The sequence below is a fragment of the Drosophila biarmipes genome, chromosome 2R, assembly GCF_025231255.1.
Source record: "Drosophila biarmipes strain raj3 chromosome 2R, RU_DBia_V1.1, whole genome shotgun sequence".
NCBI classification, from domain to species: Eukaryota; Metazoa; Arthropoda; class Insecta; order Diptera; family Drosophilidae; genus Drosophila; species Drosophila biarmipes.
This window is the reverse complement of record NC_066615.1, coordinates 13063419-13081074: the sequence shown is the minus strand read 5'-3', so window position 1 is coordinate 13081074 and position 17656 is coordinate 13063419. Positions and strand designations below refer to the sequence as shown.

The window sequence follows — 17656 nt, the reverse complement described above, 5'->3', positions numbered from 1 at the left end:
TAAACGGGGCACGAGGGAGCCTATGCATGTTGCTTCAACAACGCTTATTAGCCGCATGTTGCCAGGGGTTCTCTAGTATTTCATATGGAGAATTGAGAAGAAAGTTGGGTATTGTATTATAGTACCATTGAATATGAATTTAAAAATATTAAATATATAGTTTTTATGCATTACATTAAGATTTCAGCTTAGGAAATAATATGATATTGCTTCAACAATGCATGTTGCCAGGGTTCGGTTCTATAACTTGGTATATGGAGGAAATTGTATTTTAAAACCACTGCGTATTATACAAAATGTAAGGCATATAAATGTTCAACATTATATTAACTTTTCTTTTAAGGATATAATATAATATTGAATAGATGTCTGATAAACAAGTATATTCATGAAATGGTTAATGAAAAATAATGCCTATCTTCGTATAGTTGCTCAAATCCAAGCAACGTATTGCTAAAAAGTAAATCATCATAGTTTAAATCATTATACAAATATATATTTATTTTTGAGATGGTATTTCTACGGAATATGTTTTTTACGTTAAATATAATTAGTTTCTTTTGTTATAAAGGGGGTGTGAACTATTTTATCTGAGAAGTTGGTTTCAAGAACAAAATTCTGTAGAATTCTTCTTTACTTTCGATGAGGGGCCTATCTTTCATCTTGTGCACCACATACAAGAAATCCTTTTGTTCGCCATAAGGAGAGAGTACGTGCTGATGCTCTAATGTCTAGGTTCGCCTACTTCTTATGTTCTCCTCCTTAATAATCTCGGGGCCCGACACTGCCCCTTCCTCTCCAGCATTCTTTCATTCAATGCAAATGAGTTATGCCCATCTCCCTCAGGTAGAAGAGCATTCCGTCTTTGTTTTTCGCCTGGCGAACGTGTCAGGATCGCAATTCTCCGCTCCCCGCCGGCCCTGATTGTGGGTTTTGGGCCGGGAGGCTGCGCTGTGGCATAAATCACAGGGTCTGGACGCAGGACTGCCAGCGTTTTCCGGGACTGACCCGCGGGTTAATTGCTGACAATTTCCAGGCGGCCGGCCGGGGCTTAGACGGACCTCTCTTCTGCTCACTTTGCTGATTGTAATCTTTATTTATAGGCCGCTCATGTGTGTGTGCCTGTGTGAGCCTGGCCGAAATGCACTCGGGGGGTATGTACCACGCCATACGCCATATAGTATCCATTGCCAGGGTAACAAGACAGGCCAAGTCGACGACTTCTCCTCGACCATCAATAAGCCGCCGGAGTTGCCTCATTCCCCTATTAATTCGCACACGGTGAAAAAAAGTAGTAGCTCAAAGTTTGAAATCCTTTCAGACAGCCTTTAAGGTGCTATAGTACAAAAGAATCTTATAGATGCTCTGGGTTTTTGGTTCGTATTGTTTTTATTATCGTCGGATTTTTCGATAGTCCTGTGAAGGCGAACTTCCTTTTTTGAAGCATACTCTTTGGCTTATTTTAAATCGATTTAAAAAGTTTTTTGGTCAATATTGTTTTTTGTTCATATTTATATACCTGTAAATAAATAAATTTTATCTCTGTGCATCCGTTTAACAAGCCAGGCCAGAAAGATCTTTAGCCAAGCTCGATCGCTGCTTGTGGCATGCTAACGAAGTTGACAACTTGATGACATTTGATCTCTCGGCTCTGGGCGCTCGGATCTTCGATGTTGGCTCTTTTCTTGGACGGAACGGTTTGGTGCGCCATCAAGCCGCAAATGACTTCGATGAGCAGATGAGAAGACAATGATCAGCAATTCGCATTTGGTCTGCAGCCGGGACACGCACACCAATCTACACAGGGAAAAATCCAATTTAAAAGTAAAATTCAAAAAGGGAAATAAACCTTTAAGACAACAAATTAATACAAGTGACCTAGAAATATTCCATTTATTTATCAAAACCCATAGAAAACATGAGCCCGCTACAAAAGAACTGGAGACCCAAACCCCCAAGAGCGACTAGGAAATCAGCAAAGTGACTAAGACTAGGAAATGAACTACGCTCACAGTCAAGTGGGCTACCCGCTACAGTTTGGCCTTTGGTGGTGTCGATGACGATGGTGGTGGCGTTGGCGGTGGATAATCTGCCTTCGGAGGAGCCTCCTCCAGGGGCAGGAGGTTACCCAGGGCAAAGATATTCTTCGGATCAAGATGCCGCTTGGCAGCGGAGTACAGTGAACTCCCCGTTTCGGTGACGGCATTACGGTACCAATGGCTTCGAATTTTTCCCACACCATGGTGATGGGACAGAGATCCGCCGCACGACAGGATCTCATCCCGGGCACTGTGCTCGATGGCCTCGAAAAGCTCCACGGGATCGGACACATCTGTGCTACGGAATCCAAAGTAGAAGTAGATGCAGGCACCCGCGTCATATGTCTGGGTCACTCGAGCCGAGATGGTGTAGAAGTTAATGCTGCGCTTCTGGCACTCCTGAAAGGTTAACAGTATAAGATAGTTAATATGTGTTTCAAAGTTATATTAACATTGAATACTCACAGAAACCACACGTTGTTTAACAGAGCGGCAGAGCAGACTACATCGATCCCAAGGCACCGAGGTCTCAAAGGACTCCGCCACAATGCCCTGATGCAGACCAAAGTCCTGTAAATATAGTAAATAAAGATATTTGTGTGAGATCTATGGGTAAAATCATATGATATACTACTATGACGTCATGATATATTTTACTAATTTATAATTAATTGGATTAAGTTATCTTTTATATGAAGCTAAGTAATGTTTCCTATTTCAGATTTAATATGAGATTAGATAGGAAAGCGTTATCAAATATATTTGATGTATTAATAAGCCAATAATGGAACTGTCTACTGTCCAGATACTATACTAAATATGATTATTTGGGTACAACAGAACAAACATACGTGATGTTGCAAAACCGGAAATAACACTAAGCATAATATGAATTTTGATCTTAACTTTAACTTTATACGGAAAGAAAAACCTTACCCTGATGTAGGCAATCACAAAGGTTAGTATGTAGCCGCGCTCCCCGTTCTGTCCGCCCGCAGGAAATCCGTTGAACTTTTCGGCGATCTCGTAGATAAGCGCCTCCTGGCGCTGCACATCCTTCAGGTCGCCCTCGAAAAGCAGTGTGGCCGCGCAGATCTGGTTGAGATCGATGCCCTTCCAGGAGGTAACGTAGCGCTGCTTCATGCCATCCACCACACTGGCCCACCAGGACTTCTCCGGCTTCAAGGCCTGGCCGAACATGAACTGCTCGTTGTCCATCAGCCGAACGGAGGCGGGTTGGCATCTCCTCCTGGCCACCTCGCGCATGAAGAGCACTCCCTGCTCGAAGTCGGGGAAGGCCAGGGATCCGTAGCGCCTGACCTTGGGCAGGGGACGCACTTTGAGCACCACTTCGGTGATTACTCCCAGGGTTCCCTCGGATCCCAGAATGAGGTGGTTGAAATCAGGCCCACAGCTCACACGCGGTGCACTGCACTCGCGTTCCAGCGTTCCCGAGGGTGTGACCATCCTCACTCGCACCACCAGATCCTCGATGTTGCCATAGACGTTCTTTTTCATTCCCGATGCGCGGGTGGCCACCCAACCTCCTAATGTACTGAACTCATAGGAATCGGGTTCGTGACCCACTGTCAGACCTTCGCTTCGCAACACCCTCTCCAGATCCTGACCCACAATGCCGGACTCGAAGCAAACGGTGAGGTTCTCCCGGTTCAGCCATAGCAATCGATTCATCTGGGAGGTGTCCAGGGCGCAGATCATCCGACTCTCGTTCTGGGGACAGGTTACGGCTCCCGAGACACTAGTGCCCCCGCCAAAGGGCACCAGCATCACATTGTGTTTGTGCGCCAGGCGGACCAGCTGAACCACTTCGTCGTGGCAGCGGGGCCAGACCACCACATCGGGAATCCTCTGGAACTTGTGGTGCCACAGGCTGTATATGTCGTTGAGGGTCTGGCCGTGACATCGAACCAGCCGATCGATTCCCTCCAGGGAGTGATCCACCTTGGTGGTGCCCTTCAGTTCGCGCAGGAAGGGTGCATTTTCCACTGGGCGTGGATACGATCTCGGCAGCTGGGGATACGGCTTGGTGGGATCCACTCGCAGATCGAACTTTTTCTCCACCCACTTGGTGAAGCTGCGCAGTTCGCAGCCCCCAAGGGGGTATCTGTGGGTGGTGATGTTGTTTAAATATTTTTTAGGTACTCATGTTTTATGATGGTCAACTCACCTTTCACCGCGAAAGCATATGACACCATCCTGACCGTAGAACTGCGAGTCGTTGTAGCCCCATCCAAACCATTTAAGGGCCTCGTGCCTATACAAAAAAAAAGTGGCGATCATTACACTGACTTCAGGTAGATTATACAAAACATAAAAAAATGGAGTTCAACCAGTTTTGATTTGATTTTTATTATTACAGGTGGCAAAGTTCAGGTAACTATAAAGTTTATCCACGTTTTTACATTAAGCCTTGATTCAGAGGGTTAACATCATAATTTAAAAATTCCTCAAATAAAGAAAGTTTATTGCATTGTCTAAACAACGGTAAGAAAATCGAGTTAAACCAGTTTAAATTACATTTTTGGTACTTCAGCTGGTAGAGTTTATGTAACTATAAAGCCTATCCCCATTATCGTCTTCTTTTTAAGTGCATTCATAAACTGTTACCCAGAGGATAAACAAATTTTAAAAAATTAATATGCTAACATGTTGCATCAATTTTGTAAATATTTGCATTTATTTTGATAATGCAATGGTCTGGCTTAATCGCTTTATGTATTTTATGGGGTATACATACTACAAAAATAAAATAATAAAATATTTGCCATTGGACACACAAAAAGTAAAGTTTTTTAAAATATTTTGTAAAAATAAAGGTTTGGAGTTTTTTAGTAATTTTTTTCTGAACTATAGGCAATTTTTCTTATCGAGCTTGAGTTTGTCGGTGTGAACGGGGTCTAATCTACATGTTTCGGCTCTTCGGCACTCACCGCTTCTTGGGAATGACGCTCTCCACGCTTTTCGAGAGGCGGGGGTCCAGGGCGAGGGCCGTGCCTTCGCCGGGCGCCGACGATTCCGGAGCTTCCGTGGTCACCGCATTCCGCCTGGCTGCCATTATTTCGCTGGGTATTATCTAAACTTTCCAGGAAATCGCACTGACTTTTGCAACGCCTTCACATGGGCACAAAATCGATAATGGCTGTGATTACTTTCTGTTGGCGGCGTCAGTAAAAGCGCAGCCTGCTGAGTGCATATAGAAGGTCCTTTTTGAAATACTTTTTGTCTACCTATGACTGGGATACCTAAGCTACTGAAAATCACGTTGCGCTAAAAACTAAAGTTACTTAAATAGAAATTGCACTAGAAAATTATGCGGCCTATGTTGCGCGCACTTGGCTTTCGTTCCCTCAACTGCACGGAAATCGGAATAATGAGACTACGGCCGGAGGAAGAGCGCGTCTCTCTCTGAGATATAGAGAACGGGAAAACTTCGGAGAGTAGCGGGAGAGTCCGCCCCCAAGACAGGCGCGAACCATAAACCGATTCACCAAACGGTTGAAATTTGAAATATACTTTTTATCAAATTTCCCAAGCAGGCGTTGATTTTTGTTTTACAAGTGAAAGTTAAAAAACCCTAGGAAACCACTTTGTACCGGAATTTCAAGCGATTAACACCGTGTTCGGCTCGAGTGAAAATCTTTTTGTGTTTTGTTCCAAATTCTTGTTAGGTTTGTAGAAAAGTTTATTGTTTTCAGTTGTTTAATCTTGGAGATATTCAAATGTTTTCAAGTTAAACTTAATGTTATTATTTCTTCAGAATGCCCGCTAAGAAGGACTCGAGCAAGGGCTCCAAGAAAGGAGCTGCGGCCCCTGCAAAACCGGCCACCGATCCTGTGACTTCTGGATCTACTGCCACCGTGGAACCAGCCGCCAAAGAAGCCAAGGGCGCCAAAAAGGGCAAAGGCAAGAAGAAGTAACGTTTCGACCAGGATCTCTAGAACCCAAAAATCAGTTATGAAGCTCCACTAAACGATATAATAAAAAATATAAATCCATCCACACAAGTCTCGCAATAACCGCTTCGCTCAGGGGTGAAAATACGCCCACAGAGAAGAGTCGGAAGTTCGAGGGGTGGTGAGCACGGGCTTTATAGGGGTGGTATTCTCCCACACTCTTCGGTTTTTCCTGCTCTCTCTAGCTTATCTGTCCTTCTGGTGCTTGCGATAACGTGAGTCATGCATGAGTTTTGAGTGATGTGTCGCTCCAAAAATAAAGTCATGGGCGTTGGTAGGGGTTTTTATTGTTATATACTTTTTATATACTTGTTTTTATTCTTTGCTTTTTAAGGATTGTCAAATGCACTCAAATCAATAGGTCCCCCTTTGAAAAAAATTAAATATAAGCCACTGTCGACAGGTGTTTTGAATTTAAAATCGTCCTGTGGGAATTGTGTCATTGTATAATGTAACCCAATCGATGGGAAAGAAGGAATGTAAAATTAGGTGCACCATATCGTTCTATAATTAGCTTCCATTAGCAGGCAACAAACTCTTCAAACAAATGGATTTAAACTATTTACCATTCCTAGCATTCGTTTGTTAATTTATAATGCAAGCCTTCGAACGGCAGAATTACCTTTATGAGCTTTAAAACAATCACTGCAAATGTTAGTTCATAGCCGTTTCCACGCGACAAACTAAAATTGTTAAATAAAAACAGCTCATTTGTTAACCAAATAACTTGATATCAAAAAATTACCACTATTGAAACGAAATATTGGAATGGTATCATGTTTGTCCTGTTCTCAAGACACATACGATTGTCTTTAGAGTCCTAATAATCTATTATGTTCAAAGTATCTATACCCTTTTATTGTTTTTAGTTCGTTGAATAACTCATTCAGTCCTTTTGTACTCAATGATAAGTTTTATGAGTTTAAGCGTAATCCCAAACCGAATTTCAAAAGTTCTGAAGTTCCTGTTCTGCACTTCGAAATTCTGTTACGTAAGATCGCCTTTTTCAACACTGCACTTTTTGTGTTCAAATATTAATGCCAATACTATTAGTATAACCCGGATTGCCGAGATAATGCAGCCAGATTTGAGCACTCACGTCACATAGACCGATGGCGACACCGATCCAACTGCAGCGCACAACTTTGAAACCGAAACTGAGCTTATCCCGCAGCCGCAACTCTTCTCTTGCAAATGGCAGCGGCAACAAGCACAATGTTTATTACGTACCTATTTGCACTGCGCTGTACAGTTTAACAATTGTTTGAAGTGTAAATTCGTCAATGCTCCGCCGACGACGCGGCAATGCGACAAAAACGAAAAAAAAAATTGTAAAAAAAGGCCGTTATTTGAATAATTTTCACACCAACGAAAAAACGAAACCTGACGACAGTTAAAGTCAAAGTCTGGGGATAGTGTGAGCTCAGCTTTAATTGGTTGTTTTTGACCGGAATTCGCATTAACCCATTTGAACTTTGCAACTTCAAAAACGCTTGATTTCGCTTACTGCTATTTGTTTTATTGCCAAGCAGGCAATATGCCGTTATCAACAGTTGTGACAACACGGCAGAGGCAGTTTGCCCAAGCGCAATCGCAGCCAGGAAGTGTAGAGTAAATATTAATTAGCAAAGGGTAAAGCGTTTTGAGGAAAAATGCACTGCACGCCGGCCATGTTTTCGTAAGGTTTGCCTTCCGCCTATTTGAAATGTAACGACTGATTTGTGGCGCCACCTGGCTCTCACATTGCGCAACCTTGGTCTTATCGATAGTTTCAAGGCTTTCTAGAACTGCAATGCATTTACCAAGATTCACACACAACGGAGCATATAATTCAACTTTCGCTCAACTATTTATTTATTTTCCCCTAAAAACTATGTTGTTTCGATTTAAAAGCTTTAAATTTAACATTTTACACATATAAACAAACCATCGATAACCCTGCGAAAGCCAAACTGCGACTCAGTGCTTTGCCACCACTAGCGCGTTCGGCATTTACCAACACTAACACCTGCAAGCAACTTGTCGTTTTCAAAGCGAAAAACATTAAATAAAACGCATTTTAATGGCCCAACCAAATAGCACGCACTCGGGGTCGGCATAAAGCGGTTAAACAAATAGTAAAATCAACAATTTATAGATGGTAGATACGCGTGCGGCGGAAAAGAGAGGCTTGCCAAGTCTGCCGTGTGTATGCCTGCGAGTGTGGGTGAGTGTGCCTGTGCGTGCTAGTGTTGGTGGGCAGAGGCAGAACAATAACAAGCCCAAAAATGCCAATGGACATGGAATGTAATGGAGCAGGACCAACAGTAGCGTTCCAGCGGAGGCGATGACTCACAGGTGAGCTGGGCGATGCGACGGTCCAACTGGGGTAACTAACCTTCTTCGCATTGTGTATACCCCACAGCAGCCACAACCGTGCCTTAATTAACGAACGAAAAGCAATAACCTTAACCCAAAGATGCCGCTGCTGAGCAAATGCTTCCCCTGCTTCAAGTTCAAGCGCGAGGAGGTGATCGACAAGCTGGACTATAGCAATACCCCCTTGACCGATTTCCCAGAGGTTTGGCAGCACGAGCGTACCCTGGAGGAGCTTTACCTGAGCACTACAAGAGTGGGCATGCCTATCTTAGTCTTATCTGGGCACCCTATTTACCCCTGATTATCTTCCAGTTACAAGCTCTGCCACCGCAATTGTTTTATTGCCAGGGATTGCGGGTGCTCCACGTGAACAGCAACAATCTGGAGAGCATCCCTCAGGCCATCGGCAGTCTGCGCCAGCTGCAGCATCTTGATCTCAACCGGAATCGTGAGATTTACCCCATGTTCTCCTTCCAAGCACTATAACTTATCTCTTACCCCTTCAGTCATTGTCAATGTACCAGAGGAGATCAAGGCCTGCAAGCACCTAACCCACCTGGATCTGAGCTGCAACAGTCTACAACGTCTTCCCGATGCCATTACCTCGCTCATTTCGCTGCAGGAGCTGCTGCTGAACGAGACCTACCTGGAGTTTTTGCCAGCCAACTTTGGGCGATTGGTTAATCTAAGAATTCTGGAGCTGCGACTTAACAATCTCATCACGCTGCCCAAGTCCATGGTGCGTTTAGTCAACTTACAAAGGCTGGACATTGGCGGCAATGAGTTTACAGAGCTGGTGAGAGGAAAACTTAGGGTATTCACTAGTTCTGATACAAGATTACAGCAAAGCTGGCTATCTTTTCATAGTTATAGCTTGATTGCTAGCTAATTAATAAATCGTGATCGGAACTAGTAAACACCTTGTCTAGCCCTAACCTTACTAAATCTTATCTTCTCCCCAGCCCGAAGTCGTTGGCGAGCTTAAGTCCTTGCGGGAGCTGTGGATCGACTTCAACCAGATACGCCGCGTTTCGCCCAACATTGGCAAACTGCGCGAGCTGCAGCACTTTGAGGCAAATGGAAATTTGTTGGACACGCTGCCCAGCGAGCTTAGTAACTGGCGAAACGTGGAGGTGCTATCCATATGCTCCAACAACCTCGAGGCCTTTCCCTTCAGCGTGGGCATGCTGAAGTCCCTGGTGACATTCAAGTGTGAATCAAACGGCTTGACGGAGCTTCCCGACAGCATAAGCTATTTGGAGCAGCTGGAGGAACTGGTCCTGAGCCATAACAAACTGATACGCCTCCCAAGTACGATTGGGATGCTGCGCAGCCTGCGGTTTCTGTTCGCCGATGATAATCAACTGCGCCAACTGCCGGATGAGTTGTGTAGCTGTCAGCAGTTGAGCGTCCTGAGTGTGGCCAACAATCAGTTGTCCGCCCTGCCACAGAATATTGGTAACCTGGGCAAGATGAAGGTACTCAATGTGGTCAATAACTACATAAATGCTCTGCCCGTTTCGATGTTAAACTTGGTGAATCTCACATCAATGTGGCTGAGCGATAACCAATCCCAGCCATTGGTGCCCCTGCAATATCTGGATGCGAGTACAAAGACCCAGTTGACCTGCTTTATGCTGCCGCAAGTCACTTTCAAGATGAACAGCATACAGGCACAACAGCAGGCTCAGGAGCAGTACGAGTTCGTCTACGCCAACCAGCAGCAGCCCCATGTGAGTCCTTCCAGGAGGATTTGCTTTGCCGAGGAGGCCACCATTCTGAGCAATGCCAAAGCACAGCCAGCGCCCAGCTATCCCAGCTTTGTGGCCGCTCCGCCAACTCCAACGCCCGACCAGATGGCCGGATCCGTGCGTCTCATGCGTTCGCCCACACCTTACCCCAAGGAGTTGCGCCAGATGGCCAAATACGTGAGACAGGCTCAGGCGGCGACCACATCGGCGAATGCCAGCGAGGTGAGGGAGGCGCGTGTGGTGGCCAACGGCCAAGTTCACTGTGATAACAGCAATGCCAACCAGGATGTTGTGGACCAGGCCACAGCAAGTGCAATATACGGCATAGCGCCCGAATCGGCACACATCTACGGAGTCTATCAGCAAACGCAGCAGATGGCGCATCCCGTGCCGACGCAGGAGTACTACGGTCTGCCGCTGGTCAACTATGAGACGCACTACCAACAGCTCTACGTGGAGGCCAACACGCCGCTTCCCACCACGCATTTAAACGGAGATCAGGACTACGAACTGCAGCCCCTCCAACAACAGCAGCAGCAGCAACAGGCGCTGCCAACTCCTCCTCGGTTGGAACCACCGCCCTATCACATAGCTCGAGTTTACACGAAGAAAACACCCGAGGATCTCAACCTTTACGAGTCCATGCGGCAGCGAAAGCAGCAACAGTTACAGGAGCAAACTATCTACCAAGATGCTTTAAATAGCAATAGCAATTTCAAGACCACAGCAATTGGCGCACAGGAAGTCGAAGAGTCGGTAGATCAGTTGGACTACCAAAACAATATCAGCAGCAATTTAGAACCAAATCCAGAGGAGGACGATCCGGAGCTGGACGACAGTATGTCGCAGCACTCGCTTAATTCCACGGCCACAAACAATACTTCCAAAGCGAGCAACAAGAAATCCACGTGGATCTTTGGTGTTCACAAGAATCCAACAGTCAAACAGGTGACCCTCAAGTGGGAGCACAGCATTGGCTTTGACATAGCAGAGCTGCTCAATCAAGTGAGTTTATCCTCCATTAAGAGTTTAATCATAAATAATCCTTACCTATTACTATTTTTACTGCAGGTTGGCATCTTTGTGAGCTCCGTAACGCCGAACACGAATGCTGCCCGCTTGCTGAACCTTAACGATAAGCTGCTGGAAATAGACGGCTATGACTTGACCAATGCCAACCTGAGCGATGCCAAACGAGTGCTGCTTAACTGCGGCACGGTCATGAACATAATGTTATCGAGAAAATGATGGACCATTTGTTTACCGACCTAATCCGATTCCCATCCCGAGACCGAAGACTTTTTGTGCATTTTTCTAACGCATTTTTCAAATAAGCAGCATCGCCGATATCGGATCAAAACCACTTGGACCCATCATAATGTTAGTTCGTATCTTCTTTCCGCACTGGCGGTCAATCGATCAGTCATAGAGCACAATCGCCAGCTAGAGGATTCCATGCTTTTCGTATATTAGATAGTTAGACCAATCCAAACTGCCATTTTCTCTACACCTAATTGAAGTATCTCCGTACTCGTTAGAAGAATAATACCACAATACGGCCAAAATTAGTAGTTATAGCCCCAACAAGTATTCGCAAATTTGAATTGAACGAAATGAAATGCATTTATTATTTGACCTTAAAACGGTTGTTTTGTATCCAATTGAAGCGACTATTAAGTTATATTTATCAATGTTTAATTTAATAATCAGTATTTAATCTACATATTATGTAAATAGTTAAGTTGAAACTTAGGCAATGCAATAATAAGTTGTGTCAATTATGAGTTCTAGACAAACATAAATAACCTGTACTCCATAATCAAGATGCGTAGATGTATCTCAAGATGTGCGACATTATTCTGACCGCCAGTGGAATGTAACAGCATAAAAAATAAATAGTGCAATTAGCGTCGATTATAGGTATATATACGCACTCACATATATATACTCGCGATAATCAGACAAATTACCTTCAACTAGCGCCTATTTTACGCCCAGCGTTGTTCAAATTTGTTCCAAAATTATATGTATAGATCAATTACTTGATTACAAAGGATATTTGCTGTTTATGTTAGTTGTTATGGTGCAGCAATATAAATTCTATCTGTATTTACATATAAGTATACTCTATATTTATTGTCCAATCGATCGAAGTGTCAAACATTAATTTCCATGGCGAACTGTTAACACGAAACTGAATTCTCACACTATTGGCGTTGTGATCAGTATTATTATTTATCTGGTTGGTTAATCACAGGAAATCTATTCGAAAGTTAAGCACTCATATATATTCATGGCGTTTATATATAAATAGTCATACATATGTGCATTATTGAAGAACACACGCCCACACACACACATACGAATCTAGCTAACTTAAGCAAGCGCACACATTTTGCCAATTCAATTTGATTTAAGAGCGTTACCACAAATCACTGAAATACAACTTTCACTTTGTCATTTCGCCATAGTTTTTGATTAAATCTTATCCAGCGGCCAAGAACCAACAAAAAGCCATCTAGTCAACAGCCGGCCCTTTGATTAATGTCCCCGCTGCCGCTGTCGTTATCGACAGGCAATTATCTATGGAAATTAATTGCCGGCGACATTTGTAGTGTGCCAGTCGGCTGACACCAGCGAAGCACGCAATCCAGTCCTCCAGGACGAACCTGCCCCTGGTTCCACGGAACTATCTACAACATCATCAGCGACAGCGCCACCGAGCGTTGTCTGCTGCGGCACTTTGGGCCATATATATTTGCATAAAAAGTGTACAACCAGCGGAATGGTCCATAAATTCAACTGGCAAGTAGTCAGCGCAGAAAGCGCAACCGAGTACGATGGGCTGAAGAGGATAAGCCAGTGGAATTTTCGGTAGTTGCACAGGTATTTACAAGCAGGTGAGGTACAATTAGAAGGCAAGTTTTAAATTTATCCCATTAACTTAATATATCATTTTTTAAAAGTATCTTTTTGATGCTTCGATGTCACTTTGCTATATGAACGATAAAGGTAACTTGTAGTTAAATTGTTCGGAAAGACAGATTCGTTTTCTCAATGCGAATGAATGAGAAGTCCCTATAGAGAGTGTTATTATTAAGTTTGAAATTCGGACGATAACACCTTAAATAACAATTTTTTAATAACATGAAATTACATTTATTCCAAAACAGAAATTTAACTAAATGATCAAGCTAACATGACATTGAGACAAGGGCCTAAAAAGTTAACATTTTATCTTTTTGATAACAAATGACGTAGATACCTCAAGAATAATCTACATTTGGTTAATACTTTTCTATAAAATCATTAATATAAAAAATAAGTGCAAATTTTGTTGTTGTTTAATAATCTTAGATGTATTTGATTTTCATAGTTACTATCTTTTTTAGATGTTGCTATCAGTCTCATAAGGGGATACATTCTAGAGTGGCTTTTAAGATGTATTTAAAATAAAACTCCCACGGTGCTTTAGCCTGCGAATTCGCGTCAAAAATGGCTGTTTGTATGACTGTACGGACATATTTATTTTGTATGGCACTAATAATTACACTAACACACTGCCGCTGGGGAGCTTCGTGCCGAAAGGGGAGTTGACGGCTGGCAGCAGGCAGCCTTGTCCTTGTCAAATGTTTCGTTATCTGGTGCTTTCTTTTTTACACACCAGCACACACACACACACACTCTTACCCAGAGAAAGTCGAAAGTCCACCCTTGCCAACCGCCAGCGCCCACTCCCCTCCCCTTTGATAGCGTCAACATCAACTAAAACTGTAAGCGACTTCAAACGGCGCTTTGTCAGTGACCTTCGCGTGTTGGGGCGATGGCATATGTTTTTCTTACCACCCGCCCTCTTGGGAGGGAGTGGGTTGAGCGCCGGGCTATATACATACCACACAGAGAGCCCCAAGACCCGGGAAACTTGATTTGACATATGATGTGCCCGTTTCGCCGTCGACTTCTTATCCAATCTGGCCCAAATACATTTATCAATATCGCTTCTGGTCGATTGAAATACCACCCGGAGGCGGCAAGTCCTCACGTCGCTTGGCACCCAAGCCCACCAACCCACCCACCCAATCGGTCATTAGCATTTTCGGCGTGTATTTATGGCCAGAAAATGTTGCGCCATAAACATGACAACAAAACAAAATGCGACAAATTTGCGACGATTGCCCATGTGGCAGGCGCTTCGGCCCCGTCTCTATCCCCCAGGGCCGAATAATTGTCATCCGGAATAAAATATGTATGCACGAATATGGTTTGGCTTACGCTCAATTGGATGCCAGCAGGCATGGCGACCACCCAGACCCACTCTCGAAGGAGGGGCAATTGCAATGCAGAAACAATTGCATACTTGACGGGGCAAAGTTTATTTTTATGCGAACGACACTCGGCGGGGTATTGAGAAGTGGGTACAGTGGGGCCTTTGTAGCAGGACTGAAACTATTGCCTTTTAAGGCATTGGTTTAAATAAACCTGGTTCGATTATTTCTGTTAATTATAATTTATTCTTTAGTAAAGATCTGCGCATCTTCCATTTTTCATATTTTAAGAAACATGAATTTTGAATAAGTTTTCTGTTTTGACAAATATACTAGGAAATCTGTATGTTCAGTAGAGGTAAAGGGAGTTCCTATAACTTGTTTGATATAACTTTGACAATTCTAGAAATTTGTGAATCAATTATCTATTATACCATTTTCCTCGCCTTTTTTCTTAACCTAGTGTAACACAGAAATCTTTACCAAATGTTTTAAGATTCGATAAGATGTACTTTTTAAACTTTAATTTGTTTTCACTTAAAAAAGTCTTTAAAGCACATAAAAAATATTCCAACTATTTATAAAGTTAAAGTAGGCCTTATACATTTTAACTTGATATTAAGAACAGGCATTAGGCATTTTCGAATGAACTAGAAGCTATATTATTATTAATAAGATTTTTTCGTTCTCAATATAGTGGGATACAAATATATTTACCAAATATTTTAGAAGGTTAAATCAGTTTTAAAACTGAATTTTATTTAACAAAACCTCAAGAACGAAGGATTCTGGAACGAAATTGAACTTATATTATCTATCTACCTCTATTAGCATATATCAAGCAGTTATCCTTAATGATGGGGTCCGTCTTTTGGGGACTTCCCTGTTCGAACACCCATATCCACACGCACGGCTAGTGGAAACAAATCAACTCTGTTTTGGCGCCATGCGGCGTAGTTGCTCTGCACTTTGCCTTCACTTTGGCAGACCGACAAACGCGACCGCGACTCTCGGCCAGCTCAGTTCAGGCCAGAACCGTTCAGAGCCGGAGAGCCGGGCCAAAAGGCAGCCAGCTAGTTTTTCTTCAGTTCCTCCTTTGGCTCTTATTGTACACGGGTTTGTTGTTTAGTGTGCCATTGGTGCTAACAACGTGCGGTTCGGTCTTGCGGTTTACTCGCCGCCCCGGTAGAGCCTGAAAGCGGAATAAAATCTAGCCCGATTTGGGGGCCTAAACAAAAGGTGCACCCTGCATTCAAAGCAGATCTGCGGATTACACAAGTTGCCCCGCATTTGGGTTCCTTGAACTCCCCGGAGTATCTTTTCGGGGTTGTGTAAGCCCCATTTAGTCGGCTGCACTTTGAAGGCGATTACTATAAATATTAATAGGATTTATTGATTGGCTGTCGGAGGGGCCAGAAGCCAGATCGTCGAGTGAGGCTAGTCCTTATCCATGTCCTTTCTCTCGCCCACACTGCGCCTGGAGAATCTGTCCACGCAGCCCACGATGACGCAGGATCATGTGCCCGAGGACCAGCGCTACAACAAACAGAATATCGTGGCCCAGTGGTGTGTGCCCATCAATGGCAAGGTACTGAAAGGGAGGGGGGTTTTCGAAAACCCTATCTTGAACAGAGCTCGCGATAATTGTCCCCTGTTTTGTTTGCGCAGATGTACCGCATCGAGCTGGAACATGGCACCACCAGTGGGCGGCGCATGATTTGGGTCAATGGTCGGGTAAGTTTTTTAGCGCTTTCATGTGGGGCTTAAATGGCTGGCTTCGGAGCTGCTGAAGTATTTGCATTGCAACAGGGGAACTTAATTACGGGCGTGTGCCTATACATTTTTAAGTGAATTACTTTTCGCTCCCCCGGAGAGCTCTTGTCCTCCGTAGGAACGCGGAACTACATTTGGAAATTATAAAAAACTCAAGGCTAAGGGTTGTTATATGGGCCGCATGACAATATAAATTTTTTTTTTTACCATTAAAAATGTAGTTTCTTTATATTTTGCTTAGAAAACAGGATCAAAAACCGGTTGTTAAACTGCCAGTAAATACTCAAATTAAGCATAAACTTTTTACGCCCTTGAAAGACATTCCGCAGTTCCGCTTTCTAATATTTGTGTTTAAGACCTCATTAAGTTTAAGTGTTTATTTCGTACCGACTTTGAATTTAATCGTCATTAAATATGACTTAACCAGAAATAAATGTAATGCCCATTATTTCAAAATAGTATGTATAGTGAGCTCACTTGGGTCTCTTAGGTACGAATCAGTTCTTAGCAGAAACCAACACTTTAGTTAGAATATTTGGTGAAATCAGTATTCAAACCTATATTTTTAAAACGTATGTGCTCCCAATAAGTTGGTGGTTTTGGTAGCTTGCAAATGCAAAGGAGGAGGAGTTTCTACCTTTCACGTAGAACATGCGAGAAATAAATCAAAGTCAAGGATTCAGGATAAAAATAAAGTATTCGATCAAAGGCAACAGTGCGTATGATTTATTTCCAGCAAAAAGTGTTATTTTTAATCTAATTTATATTTTTGTTTAGTATGAGTAAACTTAATTAACCCATGCTATTTCCCACCGATAAACCAAATACCACAGGAGGTGCTGCGCCGCGACTGGATGTTCAAGCTGGTGGGCGAGGACACCTTCCACATCGATCAGACGCGCTGCATCATACGCGTGGATCCCGCGCCGGGCTTCAAGTACGAGTACTCGCTGTACATCGACGGCAAGTCCCACGAGCAGTACACCGAGGACATGACGCGCCAGTATCGACTGTGGCTCTACACATGCGACTCGGCTGCGGAACCGCCTCCGCAGGAGTACAGGATAATGCTCAAGCTGGACACGCTGAGTCTGTACGTAAACGATGAGCTGCGCACCGAGGAGGTGAGGACTGGGTGCTGGGGCCACCGCTTTCTCCACGCTTTCTCCTTACACTTTATTACCCCCATTTCGCAGTCGGCTTTCGTTTGCGGCGGCACAGACACCAAGTTCCTGCTGCAGGACACGGAATTCGTGCTTCAGGCACGCTCAAGTGGCAATAAACATGATGGCATCGTTCACACCCTGCTGGCGAATGGGGTGCCAGTTCCGGAGGCGAAGATTCAGGAGATTATGCAAGAGCCGGTCTCCATTTTGCAGAGCAACTAAGGACTACCCACCCACACACACCACATAGGCTAGCGTTTTGCATTTGTTGAATTTTTCCCCCAAGTTGTTAATAAAAGTTTTGCGGAAATAGTTTTCAGAAACTAATTA

At 43.7% G+C, this 17656-nt stretch overlaps 3 protein-coding genes and 1 long non-coding RNA gene across 8 annotated transcripts; 3 read left to right on the top strand and 1 right to left on the bottom strand.

Annotated features, from left to right (window-relative positions):
- Positions 1-1874: 1874 nt before the first annotated feature.
- Positions 1875-7200, bottom strand: LOC108030415 (alkyldihydroxyacetonephosphate synthase). 3 transcript variants are annotated; one of them, XM_017103303.3, is made up of 6 exons: positions 7113-7200; positions 4991-5240; positions 4228-4314; positions 2976-4164; positions 2505-2609; positions 1875-2438 (listed from the first exon to the last, which is right to left on the bottom strand). In XM_017103303.3, the coding sequence occupies exons 2-6, from the start codon at positions 5113-5115 to the stop codon at positions 2031-2033; spliced, it is 1914 nt and encodes a 637-aa protein (XP_016958792.1). In that variant the 5' UTR covers positions 5116-5240; positions 7113-7200; the 3' UTR covers positions 1875-2030. The 3 variants fall into 3 exon arrangements, with proteins under 3 accessions (XP_016958792.1, XP_016958790.1, XP_016958789.1); XM_017103301.3 differs by having other exon boundaries at positions 4991-5243; positions 7113-7194; XM_017103300.3 differs by lacking the exon at positions 7113-7200 and having other exon boundaries at positions 4991-5404.
- LOC108030416 (uncharacterized) lies at positions 5648-6055 on the top strand. Its single transcript, XR_001768508.3, has 2 exons — positions 5648-5728; positions 5818-6055. It is a non-coding gene; the product is annotated as an uncharacterized LOC108030416 (long non-coding RNA).
- A 788-nt stretch (positions 7201-7988) lies between the features above and the next one.
- LOC108030031 (protein lap1) lies at positions 7989-12585 on the top strand. Of its 2 annotated transcripts, none has more exons than XM_044092420.2 (6): positions 7989-8350; positions 8421-8624; positions 8684-8819; positions 8878-9167; positions 9334-11127; positions 11194-12585. In XM_044092420.2, exons 2-6 carry the CDS (start codon positions 8472-8474, stop codon positions 11368-11370), a joined length of 2550 nt encoding a protein of 849 aa, XP_043948355.1. In that variant the 5' UTR covers positions 7989-8350; positions 8421-8471; the 3' UTR covers positions 11371-12585. The 2 variants fall into 2 exon arrangements, with proteins under 2 accessions (XP_043948355.1, XP_043948354.1); XM_044092419.2 differs by having other exon boundaries at positions 8418-8624.
- A 2675-nt stretch (positions 12586-15260) lies between these two features.
- Positions 15261-17607, top strand: LOC108030032 (fas apoptotic inhibitory molecule 1). 2 transcript variants are annotated; one of them, XM_017102590.3, is made up of 4 exons: positions 15261-15975; positions 16056-16121; positions 16994-17284; positions 17357-17607. In XM_017102590.3, the coding sequence occupies exons 1-4, from the start codon at positions 15838-15840 to the stop codon at positions 17546-17548; spliced, it is 687 nt and encodes a 228-aa protein (XP_016958079.1). In that variant the 5' UTR covers positions 15261-15837; the 3' UTR covers positions 17549-17607. The 2 variants fall into 2 exon arrangements, with proteins under 2 accessions (XP_016958079.1, XP_016958081.1); XM_017102592.3 differs by lacking the exons at positions 15261-15975; positions 16056-16121 and adding an exon at positions 16860-16875 and having other exon boundaries at positions 16938-17284.
- The last annotated feature ends 49 nt before the right edge of the window (positions 17608-17656 follow it).

Coding starts and splice junctions, on each gene's coding strand:
- LOC108030032 (XM_017102590.3), top strand. CDS start 15,838: ATGTCCTTTCTCTCGCCCACACTGCGCCTGGAGAATCTGTCCACGCAG. Junction 15,976..16,055: donor GTGTGCCCATCAATGGCAAG/GTACTGAAAGGG, acceptor TTGTTTGCGCAG/ATGTACCGCATCGAGCTGGA. Junction 16,122..16,993: donor TGATTTGGGTCAATGGTCGG/GTAAGTTTTTTA, acceptor CAAATACCACAG/GAGGTGCTGCGCCGCGACTG.
- LOC108030031 (XM_044092420.2), top strand. CDS start 8,472: ATGCCGCTGCTGAGCAAATGCTTCCCCTGCTTCAAGTTCAAGCGCGAG. Junction 8,820..8,877: donor TCTTGATCTCAACCGGAATC/GTGAGATTTACC, acceptor TTACCCCTTCAG/TCATTGTCAATGTACCAGAG. Junction 11,128..11,193: donor TAGCAGAGCTGCTCAATCAA/GTGAGTTTATCC, acceptor TTTTTACTGCAG/GTTGGCATCTTTGTGAGCTC.
- LOC108030415 (XM_017103303.3), bottom strand. CDS start 5,115: ATGGCAGCCAGGCGGAATGCGGTGACCACGGAAGCTCCGGAATCGTCG. Junction 4,315..4,990: donor AGCGTCATTCCCAAGAAGCG/GTGAGTGCCGAA, acceptor TTTTTTGTATAG/GCACGAGGCCCTTAAATGGT. Junction 4,165..4,227: donor ATATGCTTTCGCGGTGAAAG/GTGAGTTGACCA, acceptor CACCACCCACAG/ATACCCCCTTGGGGGCTGCG.